This window comes from Acanthisitta chloris, unplaced genomic scaffold (genome assembly GCF_000695815.1).
Source record: "Acanthisitta chloris isolate BGI_N310 unplaced genomic scaffold, ASM69581v1 scaffold32755, whole genome shotgun sequence".
NCBI classification, from domain to species: domain Eukaryota; kingdom Metazoa; phylum Chordata; class Aves; order Passeriformes; family Acanthisittidae; genus Acanthisitta; species Acanthisitta chloris.
Genome location: NW_008676018.1, coordinates 17,813 through 31,570, shown reverse-complemented (window position 1 = coordinate 31,570; position 13,758 = coordinate 17,813). Strand labels below are relative to the sequence as shown.

The following is a 13,758-nucleotide window of genomic DNA, read 5'->3' as shown; positions in this document are numbered from 1 at the left end:
TTCAGCAGCTGTAATCTTCTAAAAGTATGTCCTAAAGGTGAGATGGTTTTGGCTTAAGGCAGTTTCAGACTTTGTCCTTGCCATACAGCTGAATCGCATACCCACAGCACATGACATCTTTAACCTGTGTGTCCATTCACTATTGGCAGCTTGATAATTCTGTGAAAACTGAGGCCTAGGTAAGGAAAATTAAGTATTAATAGTAGCATGTTATGGGCCAGAACATGTTAAAACCAAACAAGAAGTCTTTCTAATTTACTGTTTCACAATACAACAAGAAGAAGTAAACATGGGCAGATTTATTTTAAGGGTATACATGAGTCTATGCCTCTCTTGGATGGTCAAACCCTTCCTCAGAGCAGACTTGAAGCTAATTTTGTCAGTTTTGCACAAGAACTTCATGTGGAATCTCCTGTGGCAAGTTTGTATCATGATAATGTTCACTTGTCTCTCATCTAAGCTAGTGATTTATTATTACACCTCTTATCTTCCAGAAGAGACATGCTACAGACATGGAGCTGCATGTACCAGCCACGAACAACATTGAGGAAGAGTTTGGAGAAGGGTTTGGACCAGTAACCCTCCGACAGCTCCTGCTCTCAGGTAACAACATCTCTAAAGCTCTGAAAACATAGGCAAAAGGGATGCTTGGACTCATGGGCTCAGCCAGTAGACCCTGAGAGAGTGGCATGTGGTTCATAAACTGGTGCTGGATTGATCAGGCCAGAATTGATCAGACCAGTGTTATGTCAGGCTATTTCTGCCTGATGATTACAGTGACTGTCAGAAGGCAGGGTAAGAAAACACCTGAAGGTTTGACCACTTTGTTAGAGAGGCAGAAACAAAAGTGTCTGAACTACAAAACTCTCCTGGCAGCACCAAGAGTGGGAATTGCAGTGAGTCCTGGGCCATGTGGAGACTCAGGGATGTGGGTTAGTGTGGTCTTAGCAGTGCTGGGGGAATGGTTGGACTTGATGATCTTAGAGGGCTTTTCCAGCCTGAACAGTTCTGTTGTGTATCCCTGGAACCTCCCACACTGCATAGCCACTGTCCAGGAGTCCCAAGAGTGGCCACAGCAGGGTGGTGCGAGCAGTGCTGTGAAGCCCTCAAGCAGCTTCTCTCTTTTGCAGCTTTACAGCCTCTCTTAAATGCATTTCAGAATAGTTTGCTTAAAAGCAGGGAAAGACAATACATTCATCACACCTCCTTTACAAGGCTGTTTAAGGAACTAGGCTTGTGTGTGTCGTAGGGTTTTATAGCAAGGCTCTGTCTCTAGGTCCCCATGCTTTCAGCAAGCAGCAGAGAAGCTGTCTTGCCTCAGATGCAGCCTTGCTTCTGTTTGCTTTATGAATGCACACAGTCAGCATATCTGCAGCTTGTCAGCTTCTGGTGCTGCTCATTCTGCACACACACGCACATACATATAAAATGTATATGGAAAGTATATTAACATAATTCTATCTCAACAGATTTAATTCTTAAATGCTACATATACTTGTTTAATCTCTCATTTCAGAAGTAGGAAAGGTTAGATTATAACATCAGGTTAGCTCTCTTTGAAGCAGGTAATAATTAAGTTGATTCACTGTTGCAATTACTGTCAAATCCCCCTTAATTACCACGGATTTTATAGCAGCTTCATTATACGTCTGCTGTAATGCATTGTGGCCCAAAGGAGAAGTGTTGCAGGAAATTCTGCATAGCATGTATAATTCTAACCTGCAGTTAAAGCTTCTAGTGAAAGCCTCTGCACTAAATTTATCTTTTTTTGACATTTCCCCCCCCTATTATTTAAAGCAGTTGAGCTGGAGTAACACCACTGAAATATATACCTGACTTCAGAAGTGCAAATTGATCTCTGCACAGGTATTAGGGATAAAAACGGAGAAATGGTACAATTAGCAGGGAATTATTCCAGGGAAACTGCTCAGTGATGACGAAAAACGCTTCTGGGATGGTGTCACAGGGGGACAAAACTTCTCCATCCTGTGAATCGTGTACCCCTGGACAACCTCTCCTCACTGGAGCAGCCCCAGTGAACAGTAAGAATTTGCCAGATTCTCCATTAATATTTTCATCTACTGTTCCTTTTACATTTTATAAACTGAATTTTTCAAGCAACTCTCCTTTAGAACTGACCTTCCAACTAACTTTTGGACCAACACAGCCTCATGGAACTGCTGCTTTATGGCTCACGTGTCACTGCTTGTTTCCATTGGAAAAATCTTTACAAATCAAGGTCTGTAAATTGAGGCTGCGACAGTTCCAAACAGATAACTGAATAATGTGTCCCATGGATTCCCTTGTAACGAAGGAATTTACTCCACAGAATGCATTAGATGCAGAAAGGGCTTTAGTGTCAGTGACACTATTGGCAGCTGTGTTAACAGTTAAGGAGCTGCCTTTGTACAGCACTCCAGTTATTAAATTTCTCCAGAGACCATGACTCATTAATCAAATATTCATACATCTCTGTAAATACACACTGAACAGAGAATACCCTCAGAGCTGAGCATCCCAGCACAAGTGCTCTTTCATGTGCCACTGACAGAATCCTGAGAACATGAGGTCATGTTTTGCATTTCTAATGCCATATGTACTCTGTAGTACCCCAGCTCCTAAAAACAGAACACAAATGATCTTACTGATCCCAAGTGTTACACAGCCACAATTAAAATTGCTTCACTATGGCTTCATACCATCTTTTTCAAAGTGAGGACAGTGAATCAATTCTTCTGTCCTTTGTTTACCATCAGACAAGTAACTTTTTCCCATACGGATGGAGAAACCCAAGGCCAAGCTCCTATTAATACAAGAATTTGTATTAGCATGAAAACAACAAACTAATGGTTGCACTGTGAAGGCCAAAAAACTTCATGTATTTGCAAAGACATGAGCTTGTGGCATTTAACAAATGCCGTACTTTGTGTTTCCTCACTGCCAGAACATGGCACATCTCACCTGCTCCAGGGCAGGCACAGCCATGGCTGAGATTTCAACCTCGGTCTGGTTGAGATCACAGCTCAGAGCTAAATCATCTCGGTGATCAGCTGAAGTTCTTCTCTGTGAGCCTTTAAAAAAATCAGTTTTCTGTTGGAACTCCCCATGCCAATTCATCTCTAGAACTTTGGTTTTGGCTGTTGAAGGTTCTGATTTACACTCCTGATTCAGATTCCCTGTGGGTCAAAGTAGTAAGATGTCTTTATAGAGTTATTTGTAAGTGAGGATGATCACAGTGCTGAATGTAGATTTTTAAACTGTACTGTTGTGCTCTGCTGAGCTCAAGGGAACAAGGGAATGAAGGGAACAACCTAAGTCTTCAAGTCCAACTCGCTGAAAGTGTGGCCAGCATAGAATCCCAAATGATCTTGAAAAGAGAAGGGCTATGTCCAGATAAATCCTGGAAAGAGGTGAGGCTCAGTTATATTCCTTTACATAGAATTCAACCCTGGCACCCGTCCCTAACTGCAGATTTTGAAGGGAAATCTGCATAAAATCCTTATATTCTCTAAGTAACTGGAAATGGCCTGGTTTAAGGCTTGAACTCTGATCCAAAAATACTTCCTTTTTAGTTCCCTTTCTAATATACACAGATTCTCCAACTTAAGCACATCCACAGTTCCTACTACATTCATTTCAGTGCATTTTAATTTTCTTTAACAAGGCTTGACATTTACATTTTAGAAAGAAAATCCTCTCCTATATTTAATTAGGGCACTGATTGAGACAGGATGGCAATAACCTCCTGCACTTGTGTGGAAGGCAGAACCCCCCTCAGCTTGCTCCAGGAGCCAGCAATGCCCATAAAGCAGATTTGGGTATCTGCTGTGCCATGCAAGCAGCACCAAGCTGTACTTACAATCCCCTTTGCCTCTTGTCCACCCAGTCCTGGGCATCCCACAAGTGATCCCACTGCCCTGCATGACCTTATCCACTGACCCAGCAAGCTGCTGGATGTGGATAATACCTAAAACATTGACTTCAGTAACATTCCCTTGGGGCACAGGGATTCACCGGGAGGATCAGAGCGTAGGAAAGGAGGAGCTGGAAAGTAAGAATAACATGAATGCTGAGCAGAAAGCTCACAAAGCCTTGGCTTTAACACATGCCTAAACACCCACTAGAGCTAGGAGAAAACAGCAAACATTTATTTGCACATCTTCTTGCATAAATAAAACCCTGCTGATTTGCTTTGATGGCATTTACGACCACATTTATTCATAAACATTAGAGTGAGCAAGTTTTTATTTGCAGGAGTGTTCATGGAAAACAAAAGCCTCGTGAATTCTGGTGTGAATAAATACCAGAGAGCTCTCACACGAGCAGGGCTTCTGCAGTCATTAAGTAAAGCTCTTTTTACTATTCACACCGTGGATTCAAACAATTACAGCTGCCCGTGAACTGCTTACAAACAGGGAAGGGAACTGTTTGTAGAGCTCAGTTCATCCAATTAGGCAACAGAAAGTGAAGGCACCAAATCACAGGGTCAAACTATGAGCACTCAGGGCTCGATCCTGACTCCCCCAAATGCCTTTTGATGTGAATCAAAATCAATGTAAGTAAGTGCTCAGCATTTTAAGATCCCTTTATGTGATGTTGGCATGGCCTAACCAACCTGGTGGGAGGCTGCAACACATTTGTGCTGCCAGATAACAGGCTGACAAGCTCTGGCCTTAGTGATTGCATACGGAGCATTGGGCACAAATACCACTGAGTGTTGTGTCTGCCTGTGCTCCACAGTCTCCCATGCAGCTCTAGGGAAACATGCTCCATGCTCTGGGAAAAAGAAATGCATCCCTTGATGCAAGACTCAGCTGCAGGGTGGTAAAGGGCTAGAAAGTAACTTGGCATGTTCTGCCCTCTTGGAGGTTCCTGGAAGCACAAGCAGAGCCTGAGCACCTTGGATGAAATCATTGCATAAACAGAACGTGGGGTGGGCTGGATGTCAAATATGCTGTTTGTGCTCATTTGTGGCGTTATTGACCTTTCATAACTCACTGATGGTTGCTTTTCATTCCATCATTCCCTTTAAGAGGTTGTCAATAACTCTGGAAATAAATCAGGTCTCTGGAGTGAGTCTATTCTCCTACTGCAATTAAGAGTGAACAGGAGATCCTTCCCTGCCTCCACACACACCCTGCTGTGCCCTCTGACTGCGCTGGGCACAACTTGCTGATCACCTGCTTTGCACTGCCAATACTTCTGGGTTTGGAGAGGGAGCTAAAAAAAAAAAAAAAAAAAAACGCAAAAGAAAGTAACAACTCAGGGTGGCCTCAGTTTTCCAGCTCTGCTGAAGCACAGGAACTGGCAAGAGGGAAAAGAAGTCTTTAAAGAAAGGCATTACCAAAGCCTCCTGGATGGGGCTTGGAGCAACCTGGGCTAGTGGAAGGTATCCCTGCCCATGGCAGGGGATCAATCCAAAGCAGTCTGTGATTCCATAATTATATGAAACTTCTGCTGGTGCCCACAGATGGGCACTAACTCAGTAATGGTCTTGAGTATATTTCCATTTCTGGACTGCCTGGAAGTTGGTTTCCAAGCTCTGTTTCTCTCCCAGGTCCGTTGTCTCTATCAACACTAGTAAATAGCTCCCTCTTCTAATGACCACTCTGGATATTTCCATTTCATGAGTCACTACAGGGCAAAACCAGCCTTCCAACCCCACCTTTCCCAAAAGCCATCCCTGAGTGGCTGTTGGCTGTGCCCCATGGAGTTAGAGCAGTGCATTGGGTTTCTCCACCAGCCTCCAGTTCAGCCTGTGTCTTGGAAAGTTGTGAGAAATCAGCCTCTGCCTTTCGTGAGTGCCCAATGGGAATGTTTAAAGGTCATGAGTTTGGCTAGAGATGAGAGTGGCTGAAGAGCCAAAGGCAAAGAAAGGGAGGTGCTGACTGGGGGAGTTGTCCCCATGGAAGAGCTGCAGAGCCAGGTCACATGGAGAGGTCCTTCACCCTACACCATGGGGGCTCACAGCCCCAGCCCCAGCGCTACTTGCACGGGACAGACATCAACACCTTTACTGCTAGTTTTGGAAGGGTGATGGGGTTTGGTCACTGGTCAGGTAGAGTCAAGGCAGAGAGGATTTCGAGGTCTCACCTTAGCTTGAAAAATCATAGAATTTTAGGGTTTGGAATGGATCATCTAGTCCCAATCCCCACACCTCCCACCAGTCCAGGTTGCTCAAGGCTTCATCCAACCTGGCTTTGAACACTGCCAGGGTCAGGGCATCTACTACCTACCGGGGCAAAAATGAGGCCAATATCCTTGCCAGAGGGGGAAGACACAGTCCACTAATCACTGAGTCCTGAGGTTGTGTCAAGCTACTGGTAGGTATTATAAACAAAGAAATGTTCCTTCTAAGGAAAATGGCAGAAAAGCAATAACCAAAGGGTTATTAGGTGATGGAAAGCTCAGCCTTTGGTTTGCCACTTCATGCAGGATGTGCAGCCTTGGTTCCATCAGCAGGTGAGTAATCAGCCTGTGATTTGTGCAAGTCCTTTAAGAAAATAGGCCACTGCTGAGTGTGTGAGTAACTAATGCTCATTTGGTTTGTGTTTGAAGGCAGCAGCAGCAACAGTGATGACACAAATTAATTGCCTGGTTTTCAGGAGCTAATGCAAACGAGGTAAAGAGAATTACTATACGATTAACATAGTTTCCAATTAAAGTCCCCTGTAGTTACCAAAAAACATTAATTTCTAGTAACTTGGTAATTTAACTTGTGTCACCACTGTACACAAGTGCACCAGGGCATCTTGTGGGCTTGCTGATGCTTAAACTTTGTATGAAAAACATGAAAAAGACCCTGAAAATGGCCAATAGTTTATAATTAATTGTTTGTAGCAGCCTTCAAACAAAACCCCACTGTGGCGAACTAAAGGATTTGCTACAAATTAAAGGACCACAACCCAACTGCTTCTCTAGCACTATTTTTCTTTCTCTTAGTCAAAACGGGGTTAAAAAATCCACTATTTATGTAAGTTCAGCAAAGGTGTTTCAACATTACATTTCTTTATCAAGTTGCAAAAAGTCTGGGACAAGCGAAACTATTTCACCCTTTCAGGGAATTTTGCTGTTGGGATGGCAAAACTGCATTTTCCTTTATAACCGTTTCCATACTGTAGATCTTATATTTCCATTTGAGTCTTTCCATGACAAGAATTCCACACCAAAGGTCTTTGGAAGAGCAGCTAATTTCTGGAGACACAGTTGGCTCAGATGGGTCTGTGCACATGAGATTTTTGAGGTACCTGAATTCAGGCAGTGGAGCTGTGGAAGGAGGAAAATTCAGCCTCCAGTTCCCATCTCAGCTACAGCTCCTGTGCTGCAGCAGGATGGGAGGTCCATGCTGTGTGTCTGCAGCAGACCAAGAGGTACACAGGATATGGAATATTCCCTCTAGCTCCTCTCTCCCCCTTACCAGTGCTTCCCTCCCTCCCCTCACTCTTCAGCTGTAGTTTGCCAACCCACAGAGCTCCAAGTTAAATCTTCCTTCAATCCACCCCTGCAGGCTCCTGATGGTTCTCCCTGTTCTTCCGTGCACTCTAATTACTTAATGCCTTCCTGGTGGAAAGGTAAGCAGGAAGGAGAGCACCAGTGAAAGCAGATTATCCCAATTATCTCCCCCTGCTCTGGGACAGAAGCTTTTAATGATGCAGCATAGAATTGCTCTTCTTTTTTAAATGGGAAAGCAAAGTACAACCTCATGTCTAATTTCGTGTCCACTGTCACCCAGAGGAACCTCTCAGAGGGTTTGCATTGTTTTTGCTGAAGCTATAGTACCTTGTGCTCCACTAACCAGGGATCTTCTCTTCTCTGGCTCTCACTGACATTCACAGTTCTCCTCATTTTGACATCTAAATTCCATAAATATGTTGTTTACTCCCTCTTCTGGGCTATTAATGAAAAATAGCAACGTAAAGGCAAACATTCTCACATACATGCTAGCAAAAGGAACATTATGCCCATTATCAGCAGGATTCAGCAGTGCAGAGGTTACTAATTTAGACAAATGAGGTGTGAGGTTGTTTTTTCCTTCAAAACAAGTGGACACAACCTCATTTTGGCTTTTTGGGATATTAACATGTGCAAGTGCACACTCAGCCCTGATACAGACACAGAGTTGATCTAGTTCTGCCTGAAATCTATCCGTTAGTCACTTCTTCCTCATAAAAGCTAAAAGGTATTTTAATGAATACATGTGATGCTGATTATTTGGATCAGCAACACTTGTGCCTCTGTGCCTGAACAGCACTTAGAACAGGTAACATTTGGTTTACAACACACCAATAAAATCTGCCTTTATTGCAAATAAACAGAGTATTCACACCTTACAATATTGTTTTAGATGGAGGATTATACTCACTCTTGGAGGATCTGCTATTAATACAAAAGGCACAAGCATTTCATTTTTTCCACACCTTTTTTATTTCCCAAGCAGTGTTAATATGTCTTTTAAATATTGCATTTAACTCTTGTTAAAACATGTAACTCTCTATGTACATTTGTTTGCGGTCTGAGAACACACACCATCAAGTAATCATTTGTACAGTAACAACACATATCAAAACAAAAAATAATCATCACAGCCCAGAATTTTTCACATCCACCCCATCTGCTTTGATTTAAAAGCTGCACTAGGCAGGAGAAGCCTCACCATTATGGTAGTTGAAACAGGAAACAAACACTGCTCTCTTCTAATAATTGTCTGGAGCTGCTTTGATTGGTTGCAGTTAATATTAATAGTATAACCTTTAAAAATTGTGGGGAAAGGTAATACTTTATCTTCACTCCTCATATTAAGGCTCCAAAGCAAACTTAATGAGAAACCATTAGGAAATCAGACTGCTAAATAGTATCTTAACTCACAATTCAGCCTATGTAATTATGGCAGGATTGCAACTGGCAATGACTCCTGATCCATCACCCTCACCTTCCTGGCACAGTGCTGCTCAGGATGTGGCAGCAGGAACTCCTGTTGGGGCAGGACAGGTGAGACTTGTACCCTTCCCACATCATACAACTCCAGTTTGCTTACAACGTGGTCTCCAAACCTATAGATATTGAATCCATGACAAAACCCACCTGCACCTGGCAGACTCTGCTCTGGACATGTCCTGGACTGACAGGACAGGTCCCACAGGACAGGTGGGATTCAAGGACTGGCCAAGGTGTTTAGGAGCCAAGCCCAGGGCACAGCCTCACCTCAGCTCTGGGCACAGCCTTCTCCCTTCACTAGCACATGAAACTCATCCTGCTAGGGGTGAGCAAAAATAATTAGTACACACATTAGTAAATGACATTTTAAAGACTATTAACATATAAAACATTCTCATCTTTATGAAAATAGACCAATTTCAGCACAAGCCTTTTCGGGGGGGGTGGGGGGGGGGGAGGACAGGTACATGGTTTATGGTTTAAAAGGCAAATGTTCTCCTGGACAGCTGCCGATAATCTCGTGTAAAATGTCCTTAAAGCAAGACAAACTCCTCTGTACTAAATCTTTTTAATCTCTTCTTTTCATCCTCAGAGAAAAGGTCATTTTCTTCGTGGAGTGGAGTGGAAGCAAAGTCATAGTCTCTAGAATGACCCTTGACAAAAGTAAACAAGGGATATTTCTCCTTGGATGACGATTGCAGCATCTGCAACACAGAACACAAAGCAAATATGAAGTTAATTGGAAACGAAGAAATACAGTAAGGAGTGATATTTATCTACTATTTATCTGGTGATTGCAACTGCAAAGTAACAAATGCAGTGTTTATTTTTATGATCTCATTAAAACAAAAGCATTGCACCACCTATATATCTTATTAGACAAACGTTTACTTCCATTTCTTCTTCAGGCAGCTCTAATTTCATGCCTAACTCTGTAGCTTGTTCCACACAGATCACCTCTACCTGCTGTTTGCTTCCAAGCAACAAAGACAAAAAGGTAAAGTAGAAAAAAGATAAAGAAGGAAAAAGATAGAGATAAAAACCTCTACAAAATAGTTCATGGCCACCAGGCTCTCCTCAAGCACAGGTATGAATTCTGCAGCAACGAAGGATCCTTTTATTGAACAATCAGCAGGTACAATAATCAATGTTTTTATTAAAAGTTTAAACACACAGACCTATGTAAATAAGCCAGTCAGGAGCACATGGCTCAAACCAGATTGATGACAGGCACAACCTGAGGTAACCAGCATGCCCAAAATCTGCATTTCTAAGTAAGAAAACTGAGCATGAGGAAAGTGAGTGGTGGGGAATGATAAACACTGAAACAGATCAGCAAAATACCTTTAAGAGCATATAAAAATCCCCCAATTACTGAAAGACATTTCAGCCTTTCAGGGTGTTTTTGGACACTTGATTGTTCACTGATTTACATAATTATTTTCTTTTTAGTTCTCACCTGCTTTGAAAAAACAGCTCAGAAATGCAGCGACATGCAGAGCTACATCAGCCTACAGATACACACTGTGTGGAGCTAAAAATCACTGAGCATGATTTCATGTGCATCTAAAACAGTAAAAAACCCTAAACAGACCTTTAAGCAGTAAGAATTATTTTTTTTAAAGGCAGTTGGGGGTTGAAGGGTGTTTAAAAAAATAATAATGGAAAAAAAAAAAATCAATCCTTGACTTTTACTCTGATCTGAATGTTTTCACTTTATTCTTGTCTATTTTAGTTGCACTTGGCTATTGGAATGTTTGGAAGAGAACATCCCAGTGACCAACCACCACACCTTCAATGATGGTCCCTCCAAACCAGGGCACAAACACACCTGTGCTTCCACTGCATTGTCAGTGCTCAGCTTTCCCTGAACTTCCTTCTTCACAGGTACATGGAATATCTCTCTCCATGTTCTAATACTAAATACATGCACTGGACAGGCAAATGCCTAAACAAGAGTTGAGTAGAACCTGGTTCAGAATTCTGTAACTATCATCAAGCCACATCAGTGATCACAGAGAATTTGAAACTCAAAGAACTTGCAAGTTTGTGATGATTCCCAAAGAGAAATATATCAATAAACATCAATATTTTTTAGTGTTTCAGTGTTAGACTACAACTAATTCTTTGTGCTGAACTGAATCCACGTTCAACCCTCTCTCAGTCTAGTTCTTCTCTCATCCCTGCTAGGAACCTGGGCTACAAATAGGCAAATCCAGCTGTATAATAATCCCAAGGGACTATTTCTGTTTGGATAGGGAAACAATTCAGAGAGGGTAACCTGACTGTAGTCTGGATGGAGTTTCCCCTATCACTCCACTTGGGTCCTCAGTTTCAGCACCCTAATGTCTCTGGCCCTGAATAAATAGCTCATAATTCTTCTCAAGTAATAAGAGCTAAATCTTTTCTCCCAACTCTTATTACCCACAAAAGCAGTGAGAAGCTGAATATTTCAGTCTGACCCACACAGGGCACTGGGAATACACTGGGTTTTAGTTTCAGACTTACCACACTGGAATTGCAAACTAAGGAAAAATAACAAGAAAGCAAGAAAACACATAGGAGTTCTGTAATACTAGTCACATTATTTTATATAAATTTATTTCAGGCACTGTAAATTTGACAATAGAGGAAAGTTTGGATACAGATACCATGTGGAAAACATTGTATGATCTTTAAATCCTCTTTCACATCCTATCTGAAATAGCAGGATAACAGCTCCAGGACTTGGCTCAGCCATGAGTGTTTTCACGGCATATGTTCAGACAAGAACTGTGCTTAATCCCAAACTTGAAAGAAGAGAAAGAAGGAAACAGGTGGAAGGGAACTTCCAATGGAAGTGAATCTGTAACTAGATTTTTTTGTTACCATGTTATTACATTCTTTCCTCTATGTGACAGAACAAAAAAACATGGAGGAACAGAAACTTCACTATTTAAACTTTCCCTGGTTTTGGTGCTTAGGAACTTCTAACTTCTTTAAATCTATTTTCTACCTCTCTAGTTAAGAATCAAACATCTTTAGCATCAATCAATAGCTACTAAAGATTATAAACAGTATTAAGTTTAAAAATGCTTTTTTTGCCTCAAACACTAGTAACAGTTAACAGGACACTCCAAATGCTGTACAAACATGAATCCTCTATGTGCTGGGGTTGGAATATTGATATTGTGACCATCTGCTGCTGCTGCTGCTGCATCCTTTTCATAGACTGTTCTCTAAGATCCCACAGCACAGTTATTTGCACATTAATGTGCTGAATTTCATACTCTCACATACTTTAATAACTAAGGGGGGGAAAAGTCAGCTCCCTTTGGACCTAAATGAACCCAATGCAGTGTTTTTCCAGTGGAAAGACACACTTGCTGGGTGCCACCTGCTCCACAGACCCCAAAGCAGCCACACACACTGCTCTGCACTGAAACACCATCGGAAGCAGCACTTGTGCTAATGAGAAATAATACACAATTTGGGCTTGATCAAATACTTCCATTGCAAAGCCAATCCCTCCCGAGGGACAGGCTGCCTCTCCAGCATCCCTCCCCGGCTGGGGCATCCCTGCTGGCAGCAGGAACATTCCCACTTCACGAGTGCCACCTCGTGGGCCTGTCCTGTCGCCTTTCCAGCAGCTGCTCCGACAGAGAACATCTCCCAGCACAACCCAGGCTCTCCCTCCCCGGGTTTTACACATGGCAAAATCGCATGGAACGAAAACCAGTCCCCATTTCTGACGATTAGAAAAGCAGCAATAAATATCACAAAGAGAATTATGTCGGCTTAGGAGAGAGACACAGATTCTGCCCTTCCCCACCCAGCACACACCGCTCCGGCTGAGGAAGTGATTTGGGAGCTCTGACCTACCTTGGTGATCTCTTCAGAAGCTTTCTCAAAGTCCTGCACAGTCCTGCAGTAAAATCCTATTGTGCAGCTTGGATCCATCTTTTTGAAGGACATCTTTTTGGGAGAAGGACAGTGGAATGACTGCAAGTTTCAAGATTAAAACCATGAAATACACAGAATGGCACAGACCAACGGACTTACTTCCACCCCAACAGCTCTAACACCCAATCCTCTGCATCATTAAATTAAAGCCCAGCACAGACTTTTGAAACCATCTCTCCCACCTCCCCAAACATTCAAGTAATTCCACTCTTCTCCAGACATAAAAACCTCCTGCTGCTTGTGCTATATTCCCAAACTTGCACATAACACCGTGTTACTTTGGAATCTGTCAGAGCTCTGCTGCTCCCAGCAATGCTTTATGAATATTCCCAAGGCAGAGGAGGTGAATGCTCTTCAGCAAATTGAATTTGTAACAGCTTTTGCACTACCTTAGTGCTTTACTGCCACCACCCAGTGCCCCTTTCCCTCCCCCAGCCTCTATAAAAGAGACATAATGGAATAAACCAACCTCATGCATTTTCCTTTAGTCAATGAAATGGGTTCAGAAACCCACGAAACCCACAAAGGCAAAACCACATTCCAATGATCCACAAGTAGGGAAAACCCAAGCAACATGCCCTGCTTTATAAATGGGCTTTTCCTAATGTGAAATCTCTTTCCATGACAGATGATGCTCTGACAGTGCTGTGAGCTGATGCTATCAGCAGCCATGCTGGAAGGAAAAACAAACAGACACAAACCTCCTTCCCCACACTCCTCAGTTTATGAGAGAAAAGGCAGGTATATGCTCTCTGCCCTGATTCTGTGGTTGTTTATTGCAGGAACTCTACTTTTGGTGAAGGTCATTGCCCAATACCTGAGATTATTCTATCACCTGTCTCTCAGAGGCAGCCAGTCCTCTCTGTTCTGCCTCCAACACAC

General features: G+C 42.6%; 1 protein-coding gene across 1 annotated transcript in view; it reads right to left on the bottom strand.

Moving 5' to 3' along the window:
* Positions 1-9,328: 9,328 nt before the first annotated feature.
* The window catches only part of ATG4C (autophagy related 4C, cysteine peptidase), a 19,473-nt gene continuing 15,043 nt past the window's right edge, over positions 9,329-13,758 (bottom strand). The window contains exons 9-10 of the mRNA XM_009075963.1: positions 12,796-12,915; positions 9,329-9,638 (exon numbers count right to left, since the gene is read on the bottom strand). Of these exons, the coding sequence (XP_009074211.1) occupies positions 9,468-9,638; positions 12,796-12,915 (291 nt within the window). The 3' untranslated portion in view covers positions 9,329-9,467. The remainder of the gene's footprint in view (positions 9,639-12,795; positions 12,916-13,758) is intronic.